Raw genomic sequence first — 15,992 nt, 5'->3', positions numbered from 1 at the left:
AAAACCATCACCTTAATGATTTTATTTTAAAAAGCCTGGAAAGTCTCTGTGTGAATGCCTTTCAAAAATGATTTTGAAAAAAAATACATAACAGCTTAAGTGTTTAAATGAAACAGATATGGGCCACGGACTCTAAACCAGATATGAAAAAAAAGTGCAAAGAGCGGACAAGAAAAAAAAGAGGATAAGCAACTAGAGAGCTTCCAAGTTCAAAGAATAAGAATTACAGGAGTCTACTGGTTACCAAGTCACATTAATGACACTGGAGGGGCCAGCCTGGTAGTGCAGCGGTTAAGTTCTTGTGCTCTGAGATCCCGGGCACGGATCTACATACTGCTTATCAAGCCATGCTGTGGCAGGCGTCCCACATATAAAGTAGAGGAAGATGTGCACAGGTATTAGCAATCCTCCTCAGCAAAAAAAAAAAAAAAAAAAGAAAGAAAGAAAAAGGAAAAAAGGAAATAGTGATACTGCAAAATAGAAAGAAGCACAAATTCCCATAATGGTTTCATTGAAGACCTCTCTAACAAGCATCAAAAGCTCAAATATTGCCTACGCTTGAAAACCTCTTAAAGCAACTCAGTTCCAGAACAGTAAGATGACTTTTGGTAAGATGAGAGCAATGGCTAAACACACTTAAACTCTTCAAGAGCCTAAATCTCAATTATGTGAAAATGATTTTTGCTACAACCATCTTTACAGTTAAAAACTAAACACAGGGATCAATAATTTAAGCCATTGCTGAAGTGCTAAGTAAGATAATGATCTGGTCGATTAGTCTCAGAAGAACATGACTATTTGTCCAATCTCTACAAAATAATTTAACTCTTTTGGGGATAATCATTCTAATGATCTGTGTGGGAAATGGCTAAAGAAAATAACCTCAGACACTTAAAAGTATTTTTATTACAAAAATAATTCATGCACTTTGTAAAAATTTTGAAAACTAAAACATAATAATCTATTTATGCTTACATTTCACCTCCAAGAGATATTCAATATTAAGTGTTGATCTATTTTGATATTCAGTATTCATAATAATATTCAATATTAAATTTCCTTCCATTAACTACACAAAAAGAAAAAACTAGGATCATACGGGAAAGATTCTGCGTGTAGGATTTTCTTTATAGTTTTCCACATAAGTCCTTTCCAAACGATCATCTCATTAAAAATATTACAATATTTCAGGTACTTCTGGGTCAAACTAAACAAAGTCTTTCCAAGTGTAGATATTACAACTTTTTTATTTTTTAAAGATTGGCACCTGAGCTAACAACCGTTGCCAATCGTTTTTTTTTTTTCCTGCTTTTTTCTCCCCGAATCCCCCCAGTATATAGTTGTATATTTTAGCTGTGGGTCCTTCTAGGTGTGGCATGTGGGACGCTGCCTCAACATGGCCTGATGAGTGGTACCAAAGTCTGTGCTCAGGATCCGAACTAGCCACACCCTGTTGGCCACGGGGCCAGCCCCACAACCTTTTTTTTGGCCAAGCACCTAAAACTGTTGTTTCAACAGTTGACAAAGTTTGAAATCAAGTAAAGGCAGTTCTTCCTTCTCATTACACCTCATTTATTATACATGGAACCAGTAAGGCTACTGTTCATGAAATATGAAGTTAAATTCTCCAATACAAGAACCTGTTGATATAGCATTAACTTATAAGTCAAATACAGTGTTTAATCTAAATACCCATTTGGATATGTTAAAATTTTAAATGAAAAAAAGAATACATATATAATTCCCAAAAGAATGTAATCAAACATTAATCTATAGAAATGGATTTCCAATGTTTTTTTTTTAATGGCAATCCCTGGGAAGAAATATATTTTACATCAAAAACCAGTACATACATATCTGTTTACATGGCTATGTATGTATATATATAAAAAAAAAGTTTCGCAAAACAATATTTGTCCTTACTACCTGCAATGTATTCCATTATTTTCTACTCTGTTTCCTCTCTTTCATTTTTTAATGCTCGTTTTTTAGTGGATTATCATTTTTCAGTGATAATCCACTAAATTGTGTTTGCAAATCACTAGTAAGTCACAACCTGAAGTTTAGGAAACAGTGAGAGGATTTGGAGAAAGACTATCTGGGGTAACCCTTCCTGAATTTTATTTAACAATAACTACTTTAAAAGCTGGGCAGGGGCTAATCAGGGTTTTAGCTCCATAGCTACTTTGAACAATGGAGGACAAAGTGAAAAAGGGCAAAGTTAAAGCTTTAATGCACAATCAATACAATGAGTAAAAAGTTCTGATTAAAGGCCCTACCTGCATTCTACAAACGACAGGTCAAGTTCATTTACGTCAGCGGAGAAAAAGCAAAAGCTGTGACTCTAGAGTAACTCAAGGCATTAAATGGTAAATGTTCCTACCCAACAGGCCCAACCACAGCCAGTCTACCAATGCTCATTTATTATGATGTACATGCCATTCTCTTGAGACAGCTTGAAAAATAAAGCTGAAAATGGTACCATTTTGGCTTTCTGCAAAAATCTTCTCAGTGAACATGATTTACTCCTCTGATCACATGCCTCTACCTAGTGGAGATGCAGCAATCCCCAATGATGTGAAATTCACTGCCCCCAATTTATAATCTCAAACTGTCCCTGACTATTTGACGTTCACAACCATAACTGAGGAAACACTGGCACCGTAAGTATAAAACAATCCCTCGTGGCTAATCCACTCAATATTCATCACTTAACCTTTTAAAACCATTTGCTGCTAAATCAATGCAATTAGGAGATGATAGAAAAATAAGTTAGCATATAAAAATCGAGTAAATGCAATTATGCAAAACACACAGTTGGTATTTTTCAACTATGATCAGAAATGATGAAATTTAACCTAAAAATCCTTTCCCTCAACTCCTTTACAATCTTATATCTCACCTTTCCCCATCACACCTCCAATATGAATTCTAATTCTGGGGGGCCCATACTATGCTATGAGATAACTGTATTAAAATAATCTATTTTGATTTCTAATAAAATTAGTTTTTTATTTATATCTTAACCTCTATCAAAATTGTCTTTAAAAAAGATTTGCAGTAGCTTGAAAAATGCAAGAAAATATCAATCTCAAAAGAATGCAGTTAAATCATTATATGACCTCCTTCAAACAAACTGCATTACCTTAAAATTCCTACAATAATGACCTTTCTGAGAAACTACATTTTGTGCTTGACTATTTTAACCCAATGAAAGTCAATGCTACATAGTTAACCTAAAAATTCCTAAGTATTTCTATGTTGTTTAACCATCCAATAATTCAAATAAACATGTAATCTATATAAAACGAGTGAGTGATGTGTACACATATACGTATATACAATACAAAATTCAGAAGACTCATTTTATCCAATACAAGGTAATTCTTGTTATTTCAGAATACAGAAAAAATAACATAAATGACAAATTTAAGTGAAACTATGAACTCTTTTTTATAAAGTATAATTTCTTATCATCAAGCCTTAGCAAAACAACTAGGGACTATCTTATAACTACTCTGCCAAGCAGTGTGCTAAACTCTTCTGCATTGTAACAGCCTGCAGACTACATTCTGCAAGCCTCAGTTCCAAGAAGATACAGTGAGAGCTCATCAAAACAGAATGAAGCTGTCTAGCAACCTCAGCTATCTGCAACAAGCCAACAATCAGAAGACTATCTTAGGAGGTAAAATTTGTGTCACAGAGTGACTTAACAAAAGATCCCCCAATCCCATTTAATAACTATGTGATTTCATTTGTTATCCATAACAAATCTCTGGAAGATAAGAAATTTGAAGACAAAAGAAGGTAATTACAATAAGGTAAGATTCAAAAAACCCACAACTATCTAAAACAAGCTAGTGATCAGTATTGTTTTTAAAAGGAGAAACATGTATCATATTTTAAATGTTTTGTCAAATGCTTAAAATTACTTAAAGGAAGCTAATTATACTATGCTTTAAACTTTTAAACATTTTGTCAAAATATAAATATATTCCTTTAAATTTGATGCTTAAGACAATAAAACCACTATCTAACCTGTAAGATAACAGCATACATCTTGGTCTCTGTCCCTAGTTCCTGGCACAGAACCAAAACCCTTGTAATTTCCTCCGTGATAAGAGCACAAGGTGCATCTTTTGTTCTCGTATTTTCTCTTTGACACCAGTTCCTGACACAGAACTCCTAAATCCCTTGGAACTTCCTGGGTGATAGAAGCGTCTTTTGCTCTAATGAGGTGGCTCCTGGTGGGCTCCTGGATGGGGGCTGGTCACCAGAAAGACCAAGTCATGATTAGAAGCTTGGAATTTTCAGCCCTAACTCCCATTCTCCAGAGAGGGGAGAGGGGCTGGAAACGGAGTTAATGATTGTCATGCCTGAGTGATGCAGCCTCCATAAAAATCCCATACTTGTGGGAGAGCTTCTGGGTGGCACGCTGCTGGGAGAGTGGCTCTCCCAGAAGGCAAGGAAGCTTCATGTCCCTTCCCACATACCTTGCCCTATGCATCTCTTCTACCTGGATGTTCATCTGTATAATAAAAGGATGTAATAAAGGATAAACTGGCAAACAGTAAGTAAACTTTTTTTCCTTAGTTCTGTGAGCTGCTCTAGCAAATTAATCAAATCCAAAGAGGTGGTTGTGGGACTCTCCGGTTTACAGCCAATGAGTCAGAAAGACAGGTTGACGACCTGGACTTGCAAGTGGCATCTGAAGGGGGTGGGGACCAGGGAGCAGCTTGTGGGATTGAGTCCTTAACCTGTGGGATCTGACGCTATCTCCAGGTAGATAGTGTCAGAATTGAGTCAAATTGTAGGACACCCAGCTGGTGTCTCAGAACTGCTTGGTACGGGGAAAAATTCCACACATCTGGGATCAGAAGTATTATGATGAGAGTGCGGCAGTGCTATGGGAGTAAAGGAGAAAGACTATTTTTTCTAATGCATACCCCCTCCCCACAGAGCTATGCAGAATATCTCAATGCTGGGGTGTAAGGATAGCCAAGACCTTCTGTTTTCTACCTATTACTTCAATCAATATGTACACTAACTCTAAGAATTTTGTTATATGAGATATTTCATAAGAACATAGGATGATTACTAATAACAAGTTCCCGAGGGCACATTTAACTTTTTTTTGGTGAGGAAGATTGGCCCTGAGCTAACATCTGTTGCCAATTTTCCTCTTTTTCACTTGAGGAAGATTGTCACTGAGCTAGTATCTGTGCCAAGCTTCCTCTATTTTTGCATGTGGGAAGCCACCACAGCATGCCTTGATGAGCAGTATGTACATCCGCACCCAGGATCCAAATCTGAGAGCCCCAGGCTGCCAAAGAGGAGTGTTCAAACTTAACCACTACACCACCAAGCCAGCCCCACATTTAACATTTTATACACAGTATACTCTTTTCCCTGATCCTGATAAAGCCCTATAATTATCATAATTTCAATTTAATAGTTGAGAAAAATGAGATTCAAAGATGTTAGCTGCCCAAGGCCACCTGGTGGCAGATGAGAGACAAGGAACCCAGGTGTGTCCGAAACCCAAACGTATATTTGCTACACCAGAGGTTAAGGTTAAGCTACCTCCCAAATTTTACCATTTTGAAAATGAGGTTTTGGGCTTGTGGGTATTTAGTAAATTTCTTATTACTGATTAAAACAGCTCAATAAAACAAAATGTAAGACCAGATGAAGGCCAATTTCAGTCTGAATGAATCCTTTATTCCTAACAAAAGGGAGACCAACTTGGCCAGATATAAACAGGCTCATAACAGGACCTCATCCTGAGGATAGAGCTAATGGCATGTGCAAAAATGGATAAGGAAGTTCCTCCTTAACATATTATGAGGTCATTTGGGAACAATTATAAGCAAAACAAAAGTAAGTACAGAAGATTACTGAAAGGACTCCACTGAGTCAGTGCACTGGCTAGTTATAGCACCTGTGCAAACACGGATGCAGGGACTGGGAAGCAGAGACCAGGAAGGAAGGAGGTCCTGGACCAAAGAGAGCCCACAAACCTCAAAATCATAAAATTAAAAGCAGATGAATAGAAAAAATTCTATTATGTAAATAAGTCTAAAGAATTAATAGAAATAGCACAATTTCAAACCAATATATCTAACAGCTGACATCATATATGGGGTTTGAGATCCCTTTTCTTGCCACTGGTCCTCTTATAATCATATACATTATAAGTCTCTGACTTTTATAAAGCAAATATTACACAAGTATTAATACGTAAGTAAAATATCCACTGTTTTCCAACAATCAATTTAAATGTATTTAAAACTTGTGAAAATATCTTAAGAGTCATAAAATTTTCATTTTAATGGTGGCTAATACTCACTTGCCTAAGATCTCAGGTTAAAAAAATGTTAAGTACTCTTACTTTGGGATCAATCCAAACTGTACTTATTCAATATGCTCCCTCAATAGAACGAAAGCAAGAAACATTCTCTTCTACTAGCAGTTATGTCATGTAAAGTAGGAATTTTTCTTAATGGTAACAACACAAATAAAAGCTATATAATTTATTAACTGACTGATTAAACAACTAGAAGCATACTCAACTTCAAATCTTATGAGTTCATGATATCATGCTAACATTCGTTCACTGAACAAACATTCACTGAATGCTTTCTATGTGTTAAACCCTGGAATAGACCTAATTAAGAATTCAGAAATGATCCAGAGAAATTTTATCCCAGCCCTCAGGGAATCTGGAGGCAAAGAGGCAAATTTCATAGAAATATTTAATTTCTATAATGTCAACTAATTCACAAAAGTTATAGTAATAAAAGCTTTTAAATATAGAAGAAAACTACAGTTAATTATCTGAGGCCAATAGAGCTTTCAAGTATCATACGAGTAAAACTAATATGGTTAATGTTGCATAGTACTGACAAACAGGGATCTGTGATTACTCCAGACTAATGAGAAATGAAAGAAGAGGGGTGAGCAGTGATTTGGCATCAACCAGGAGTTCAAATCTCAGCTCAGCCTCTTACTAACTATATGGCCTGGGAAATGTTTGAAAACCTCTCCGCCTGTGAGTGCACGTCTGTAACAGGGCTAATAAGTGATTAAAAGATGCCTAATAAATGCATGGCTCAAAGCAGGCTTTCTCTAGAAAGTCAGTTACCTGTGCACTAACTTGCCCCATAGCAGAAGACAAAACCATAGATTCTAGATTAGTGATTCCTACCAATGCGAGCAAGATGACATTCCTCTTCCTGCCAGCACTATGATTAGAGAAGGAGTGAGGCAGAATCTTCAGTGGAGGTTCACTATATCATCTGAGGTGCTGTAAAGTCTCAGAATGCCACTAAGGTTTACACTCAAATATAAATAAGAAATTCTTTCAAGAGAGGAAAAAGTGATTATCTTTTCCAAATTACTGGCTTCTAAAGACTGGGTAAAGGGAAATAATTTCTTTAGCTTATTTTTTACTAATTTTTTTAAATGTAGGGATGGACATTTCATATGGAATACATATAACAACATGAGGAATCTAATAATTACAGTGATGTCTTCCCAAAGTTTTGCCGTGTTGCACAACTCTCAAAGAAAACATTCACGCTGAACTCAAGGTAAATGGTCCCTTCTGGAGCAAAGACAGGAAAACAATGTGAATGCTGTCCTCTGCAACCATGCCACCATAATCTCAACTGTAATTTATCTGAATAACTTTTTTACATATTTATGATCCTCAATCAAAGGTAAGTATAAAAATCATAAAGGAAAAATCTAAATTTAAAAACATACAACCAGTTATTTCCTTATGCCTACAGCACTTCATGTCTAAGGACAACACTCTTCATCTCTTCCCACATCCTGCCTTCTATTACTCCTCACTAATCTAAATCCCTGGAGAGAAAGGAACTGGAAGTGAGACAAGGGCAGGACATCAGTAATAGGCAAACACAAAACTTCCAAAGGACTCAAGTGTTCAGTCATAATTAGGCATGTAGCATGTGACAGATACATATTAACAACTTCGGTATTTATGGGGTACCTTTAAAACATGATAAACTAAGCAGTTCATAATATATTAGACTCTATCCACAGTCATACATATCTCTCTCATGAAATAGCTAGATATGCTAACCCAAGACATAAAGCAATATAAGAAATCATGTTCTCTATTTTACTGAATGGATCATATGTTTGCATAGTTCAAAAATCAAAACTGTACACAGAAGGGTATACACTGAAATTTTGCTCCCACTCCCGTCGCAATTCCTGTTCTCTTACACTCCCTATGGAAACCATTTTATTAGTTTCCTGTTTATCCTTCCAGTATATTTATACAAATACTAGTAAATACAAATATAAATTCTTATTCTTCTCCCTTAGAGAAAAGGAACTAGTACATAAACTCCTCTGTCCCACACCTTGCTTTATTTAATCAATTCATCCTAAAGCACTCTCACATCAATACAAAGAGATCTTCCTCATTCTTTTTTTATAGCTATACTATCCCACTGTGTGGATATACCATAATTTATTCAACCAGTGCCATATGAGATTGCTTCCAAAGCATCTTCTTAAATGATACATCTTTCAAATATCTTCTTTTACTGTAACAAAATTACCGCTATCACAGGATTTGCCTTCTTAGACCTATAATAATACAACATATTAGTGACCTAGTGTTTATACTTTGTAAGAACCATCAGAAATTTCCACCCTACATGACCGCATTCTCTCCTCATCAAAGTTTAATGTATTTATTATAGGATTCCTCAGACCCTTTAGTATAGTTATACATCATGAATCTCCAAAAAGTATAGCATGTGACCTTCCTCAAACTTATTTGGCTACAAAATGGTTCTTTGGCAAAACATCCTAGAGATGTAGCATTCTGCAAAACAAACTTTAGCAAATACTGGATGGATGTAATAATTATTGTTATCTGAATAAAAGACTATGAACTTTTAAGAAGATATGAAACTAAGCTGAGCTTAGTTTTAGACTAGGCATAACCAAGCTGTTTCTTGGATTATAAACCCCTTTGAGACCTGAATGTAAAGCGATTTGACCCTCTACTGGAAAGAAGGCATACAAGCATAAAATTTTTCAGTTTCTGGGGAATCACGTACCCCTGAGGCCCATCCACAGTCCCTATGTTCCTGTCTATTTTAGAAGCAATTTTAAAAACACAGTGCTATACTATCTATGGCACCATTAATACTCCAAATGCTAAGACAGAACCCAGAGTGCTTTTCATGCAAAACTAATGAAAAAACAGCAGAGAATTCACCAGGAGGTGTACCCTAGTGCCAAGCGAACAAAGCATTCTCAAAGGGATCATGTTTAACAATCAATGACACCAAGCAAAGTGAATTACATTAAATAACTGTGGGAATTGTAGTCTGATTTTTACACAGGTGTCTCTCATTTTAAATAAATCAATTAGACTCTTACAGGATTAAGGAAGTTGGTCTTTAATTCATTTTATACAATATGAAGTCTTAACATTTAGGATTTTTAGAACGCAATACATTTCACGTTAGACGGCAGTATCTACTAGAAATACAATTCTGCTGCATGTTTGAATGTGACAATGTGAATGCCCAAGAGAAAGGAAAAAAAGTCTGAGTTTTAAATGTAGATGAAAGAATCCCCAATGATGATTATAGTCTAGCAGGGGAAATTATTAGGAGAGAAGAGATATTAAATTGAAAAGGTGACAGATGCAGGCTACCACTTCTGGTTTTGGGGGTGGTACCCTACAAAAGGGCATTCAGAAGCGAGGGCCAGTGGGGGCTGAAGCCCAGCTCAGGCTTCTCTCATCAAGCCTTGTGCTAAAGTTTGAATCTGCCTAGAGAGGGCGTCTGTTGTAATTCAGACAAAGGCAGCCCTGAACTCCATTCTTCCCTCCCTTCCCTGACACAATTCCCCGCACCCCCAAACCCCATCTACCAATGGCAAATATTAAAAATTGCTAAAATTTTAAAAACGAAAATTTGTTTTCTAGATGAAGATAATATCCCGGTGGCCAAAGTATAATAGAATGGAAATTTCTAATTTAAATTCTTATCAAAAAATTGTTTCTTCAGAGGACCTTTTTTTTTTTTTTTAACAGAAACATCTCCAATACTACTATGGAACTCAACGGGAAGAGAGTCTACTAAATATAAATTTGCTTTATTCGTATTTTTTGTTGAATACTTCAATTCCTAAGATAAGAGGAGTTTTGCATAAGTACTTTCAGTATTTTTCCAGAATAAAGACTACTATTTTAGCAGAAACATTCTATATGTCAAAGAACATGCACTAAACACAAATGCACCAAGTGCTAATTATATGTTATGGCAAATTATGAGGGGAAAAAAGATTCTAAGTATCATCCTTGCCCTTCTCATGCTCCTTTGAGAAACCATTCCACAGTCCCTCCTATAACAGAGTACAGTTGGCATTCCCTATCAGCAGATTCAACCAGCTGGACAGAAAGGCCTTTGATGGTTGCATCTGTACTCAACATGTACAGACTTTTTTCTTGTCATTATTCCCTAAACAACACAGTATAACAGCCATTTACAAAGCACTTACATTGTATTAGGTATCGTAAGTAATCTAGAGACGACTTAAAGCACCTATATGGGAGGATGTATGTAGGTTATATGCAAATACTACCCCTTTGTACATAGAGACTAGAGCATCCACATTTGGACATCTGTGGGGGTCTAGGAACCGAGCCCCAGGGATACCGAGGGACGACTGTACAGGCATCTCGCACCTGTGAACTCATTTAAGGGTATATCCACTTCCCAAGCTCCTAATCAGAGATGATACAACTCAACAACCTCTCTACATTCGGCAAGCTGACAAAAAAGAAGCAACACAGTCCTGGAATCCAGAGAGAATGGACGATTCTATACTGCCTGACATGCGAAAAGAATGAGAACCAAATGACATTAGCCTCCTTAGCATTCTCTACCAAAAAAGGATATCAAAATATTAAAGCATCTTTTCTATTTCATTATGAAAGGTGGATTGTGTCTTACCCTTCACTTTGATACTGTCCCCAAAAAACTGCTTAAATAAACATTAAAATCCAAACCATGGCTTGGGAAAAATTATAGTATTTTTAAAAATCCTCTTTGGAGGCAATTTGAAAAATCTGCTTAAAATAGCCAAACTAGAACCTTTCTGGACTGGCATATCAGGCTCCAGATAAAAATGCAAATCTACGTCATAATCACATTCTCTTCCTAAACCAAGCACTGAAAAAAAGTCTTTGGCCACTCTCATAGCAGTCATTTAAAAATGTCCAGCCCATGGAAGCAATCACTAATTTGGAAATCCAGCACTACACCTGTCTGCTAGCCCTGTGTCCCTAGGAAGACTGTTAACAGTTGCACTGCTAAACATTATCATGACGCTATGCCAACCACAGATCCCTTCACTATTTATTATTATAATTACAAATAATTGTGAAAGTCTCCCCAAGTCATAAAATGCAATGAGTATCACTCAACAAAATACACAAGTTGTCTGCTAAACAAAAACAGAGGCAAACTTCATTGTAAGCTAGAATGTTGGAATAGGTACCTGCTTTGTACAGAAATCAAAAACTCTCTCATTCAAAAAGGGGCTTAGAGGGCTGGCCCAGTGGCACAGCGGTTAAGTTCGCACATTCCGATTCTCAGTGGCCCGGGGTTTGCCGGTTCAGATCCAGGGTGCAGACATGGCACCGCTAGGCAAAAAGCCATGCTGTGGTAGGCATCCCACGTATAAAGTAGAGGAAGATGGGCATGGATGTTAGCTCAGGGCCAGTCTTCCTCAGCAAAAAGAGGAGGATTGGCAGTAGTTAGCTCAGAGCTAATCTTCCTTAAAAAAAAAACCAAAAAGGGGGTTAAAGTGGTGGGGACTAATTGCACCTTTACATATTCAAACACTGATCTTTATTAGTGATACACTCTTACTGCAAAATTGAAAATATCGTATGCATAAAAAGTGATAACTAAAGAAGAATCCATAACCAATACGAGAAAGCTATAATATAAATCAAAAGCCACACTAACTAATCTATATAACATTAACCCTATGAATCACCTGTATGCTCCTTCATATAAATGGCCCATTTTGTCAGCTGCAGATCCTATCAACTTTAAGATTATATCTGTGGTAAAACACAGTTAAGAAAGAAGGGGAAGGAAAGAAGAAAAACAACCCATTACAGGATGTTGACAAGTATAACTACCAGGGTTTTAGAATATATTGGTTAGCACCCCACATACTACTAAAAATAATACAGCAGGTTCCTCCAACACCAGGTTACTTTCGATTTTAACAAGTAACAGAAACCTGGTGTAACAAAATACTCTAATTTTCATACCCTAAGCTCTCTTAGGAAAAAAACCTGTGTACTTCCCAGTCTTAATTACCAGATAAAGTAATTTTCAATCCAACTCAATTGTCCTACAGTTTCATTTGGACAGAAGACAGATTTGCTGTCTCTCCCTTTATTACAACTCCACAGATTGTGGCCCAGATGCCAACTATAAGGCAAAAAGGTAACTAAAATCCTGATAATATGCCTGGGGTGCACATTATCTCTAGGACTATCAACACTCAACCAGAGATCCCCGAAGAATTCTTACTCACCTACCAAAGAACTTTCTATTTGCCAACCACCACTAACTTCATACTGGGTTGTTAATATCTTTCACTTATTGTAATTACTTTTTTAAGTATTTCTAAGACTCATGAAAATGTTTTAACTGGCATTCACACAGGGAATCAGCAGGAATGCAGATGCTATCACTGTGTTCACTACACACGCCAAAATAAACTCGGAGAGGTTAGGACTCGGTCTACCTTGTCTGCCTGTAGCCCCAGTGTGTGGTACCTAGGCGATACTTAATAAGCATCCGTAAAATGAATGAAATCATAGAACAAAATCCATGGAACAGCTTCAAAATTTCAAGGGTAACAGAATTGTGTTAAATCATGTATAGCTTAAAGGAAAGAACATTTGCCCAAACTTGGGAACCTTCTAAACAGTGCTATTTGTTGTAAGAGGATTTAACTGACACCAGAACATAAGACTAAGTCCAAATCAATTGTAAGAGAGACCTACACTGATGAGTTTTTGTAAGGAAGCAAACAAAAATTGCATTTTTAATAAGATAAATGACTTTTCTCTATCTCCATGATCAATGAAAATTACAGAATTTTAGAAGAAACCTTAGAGCCTCAATTACGAAACAGATGGGCTCCAGTCTCAGAATAATATAAACTGCCACCAATTTATTCAAAAATTTGTGCATAATTACAAACCCAAGAGAACATTTTATGAATATTAATTTTATTCTACTTTTTTGGCTATGCTAAGCAGTCAGCTGTGAGTGAGAGAAAAGTTATGACATATCATAATCATCCATTTGCATGACTTTCATTAGCAGGGGAAAATGGCTGAGGAAAGATTTAACTTTGTCAACGCCAACAGTTCCTCTCTTCCCAGTTTTCAAGCCATGCTCTTCTCTATTACTTAAACCTAGTTTTCCTGTTCTCCCATTCTATTTTTAAACTGTATGATAGCCTACTGTATTTGATTTCTATACTGATTTGACTACAGTAGCCAAGTCTTATCTTCCCCAAGATTTAGGAGGTACACCCTTCCAAAGTGCTCCCCTGCCAAACCATTAATAACAGTGTTTGATAATTCCTTTGTCATCTGTCTGCTTCACTTGAATGTAAGTTCTATTAGAGCAGAGCTGGTTCTGCCTTGTTGGACACTGTAGAAGAGACTCTAAGTAAGTGTTATTACAATGAATGAATGAATGATTTGGGAGGCAATGGCAGTATCATATGCTTCTTCTAGCTAAGTAGGCAATATTTGAGAGCACAGCATGGTTTCCACCAGCTTTATGAAAACTTGGACCCTCTTTACTGCTCTGAATTGAAATTTTACAAATAATAAACTTAAGAACAGACAACACTGCACGTGATACACACTAGCAGAGAAGGTGCTAAAAAACACCTCCAAAGTAGATTTTATTCAAAGGCCACAGAAAGAATTACAGAAGATTCCTCAGGACAGGTTTCCAGAATTCCATTACCATCGCTGCGAATGATCTTCCCAAAAACCACTGCTAAATGACTTCATGTCTAGAGACTCAATTTTTTCCTCCATGTTTTGAGAATTTATAGGTGAACATCCTAAAATAATGAATGACTACTCTCCAGGGCCTTATAACAATCTTGAAAAAGATGCGGAGGGGGGGAGTTTAATGAAAATTATTGAACAAAAACACGTGAAAAGCTATTTTCCTGTTACTTGTGAAAGACTGGAAAATTTTCACTCCAGTGTTAAGAATTGGAAGTAGGAAAATTTATAACACCTCCATGCCCCTTGAGTCACGAACTTACCAAGGGAGAAGAGAATCACAACTGTAGGGACACATGTGTTCTGCGTGAACGCAAGAAGTCACTTTTCTTGAGCATGAGCCGCCCGTCCAGCATCCCACATGGGAACACTGGCCTTCTGAAAGCCAACCCACAGTCCCCTCTAACCCTGAAGCCAAAGCCAGGCTCACGGGGAAAGGCGAAAAAAGGAGCAGCACGGAGGACCCGGACACCTTCCTCCTTCTACTTGGCCTGCGGCAGGCTACTCCTCCGGTTCTCGCCAAAAGAGGAGGAGGCGGACCAGGCAGAGTCAGCAGCGAAAAGAAGCCTTGGCCGCAAAGGAAAGCGGCTTGTCCACGCGGCCGGAGAACTCACCGAACAAAGCACAGCGCGGAGCGGGTGGGGAGACGGGAAAGAAGGGGGCAGATTCAGCCCAGCTCTTCACCACTGCCCGGGGCTAGAGACAGGTGGAGCCGCGCTCCTCCTTAGGGGGAGAAGAAAGATGGGTTTTCGAGGGGCTAATCTGAACTCCAGCGCCCAGGCAACCGGAACCGAGACCCCGGCTGGGGAGAACGCCTGGGAATAAGGGAAGCAAGCACTGCGAAAAGAAAGGAAAAGATGGTCGGAGTCACGGGGAGCGGCCCCTCGGGGGGGCCCAGGGTCCGGTCGGAGCCGTGCCGAGGATGCCGGCGCCGAGGGATGCCCGCGGCGCGCTGCCGGCTGCCCCAACTCGGGCCTCCTCGGCGCCGCCGCCGCCCGCCCCCTCGCACCCGCGCCCGGGGCGGCCACACAAAGGGGACGGCGAGGCGCGCCGGGCGCTGGAGGGGCCCCGGGCCCGGGACGAGGCGGCCGGACCGCGACGCCCGCCGCGCCCCCGCCTTTGTCTGCCTGGCTCTGCGCCCCCCGCCGAGGAGCCCCACCGACCGCGGCGCCCTCACCCTTCTCGTTACCCGGGTGAGTAGCGGTCTCATCTGCTCGCCGGCCCCATCCGCCTCCATGGCCCGCTGGCCACCCCGCGGCGGCCGCTACGGTGCTACCCCGCGCGGTCCGCCCGCCGCCGCCGCCGCCGAGACCCGGGCGCGCGAGGGGAAACGAGCGTGCGTCCGTGCGCGAGGCGCGGGCGCGCGTGGGGGAGCCGGGCACGCGGGGCGCGGGGCGCGCGTGTGCGCGCGGCGGCCGCGGGGCTGGCTCTCGCAGGGCAGCGAGGCCGCGGTGTGGAACGTGGAGCGAGAACTGAGCGAGCGGGAGAACGGGGCGGGGGAGGAGGAGGGAGCCGCGTAGGAGCTCGGGGCGGGGCCGCAGGCCATGACGCGCGCGGCGCCCGGCCCCCGCCCCGACACGCCCCTCGTCACGCCTCCTCGCACCACGCCCCCTGCCAGTTTGGCACCGCCAGTCTCCTCAGCGCCCCCGCAGGCCCCGCCGCGGGGCCAGCCGGAGGTGGGGCGGGAGGGAGGCGGGACGGGCATTTGTCCCAGCCAATCGGCGGCTCCCGGAGTCCCTCGCGCACTCCCCCCCAGCCGCCTCTTCAGGAGGCCCCGCCCCTCTTTGTAAAATCGTAAGTGACTGAGACTAAGTGTGTAACTCATTTTTTAGGTCGGAGTTTCCCCTGAAGTTCGGAAGTGGGTTGGAGGTCA

General features: G+C 39.9%; 1 protein-coding gene across 14 annotated transcripts in view; it reads right to left on the bottom strand.

Annotated features, from left to right (window-relative positions):
* SLC4A7 (solute carrier family 4 member 7) overlaps window positions 1-15,441 on the bottom strand; it is a 100,838-nt gene extending 85,397 nt beyond the window's left edge. For 5 of the 14 annotated variants that reach the window (XM_044755254.2, XM_070492778.1, XM_070492786.1 and 2 more), the window contains exon 1: window positions 15,309-15,441. In XM_044755254.2, coding sequence (XP_044611189.1) covers window positions 15,309-15,356 — 48 coding nt within the window. In that variant the 5' untranslated portion in view covers window positions 15,357-15,441. Of the gene's footprint in view, window positions 1-15,296 lie in introns of all 14 variants that reach the window. The other 9 variants (XM_044755253.2, XM_044755255.2, XM_044755256.2 and 6 more) reach the window with 3 other exon arrangements.
* Between the last annotated feature and the right edge of the window lie 551 nt (window positions 15,442-15,992).

This window comes from Equus asinus, chromosome 21 (genome assembly GCF_041296235.1).
Source record: "Equus asinus isolate D_3611 breed Donkey chromosome 21, EquAss-T2T_v2, whole genome shotgun sequence".
NCBI classification, from domain to species: Eukaryota; Metazoa; Chordata; class Mammalia; order Perissodactyla; family Equidae; genus Equus; species Equus asinus.
Note: the sequence above shows the minus strand (reverse complement) of the source record. Positions and strands in the feature narration are given on the sequence as shown.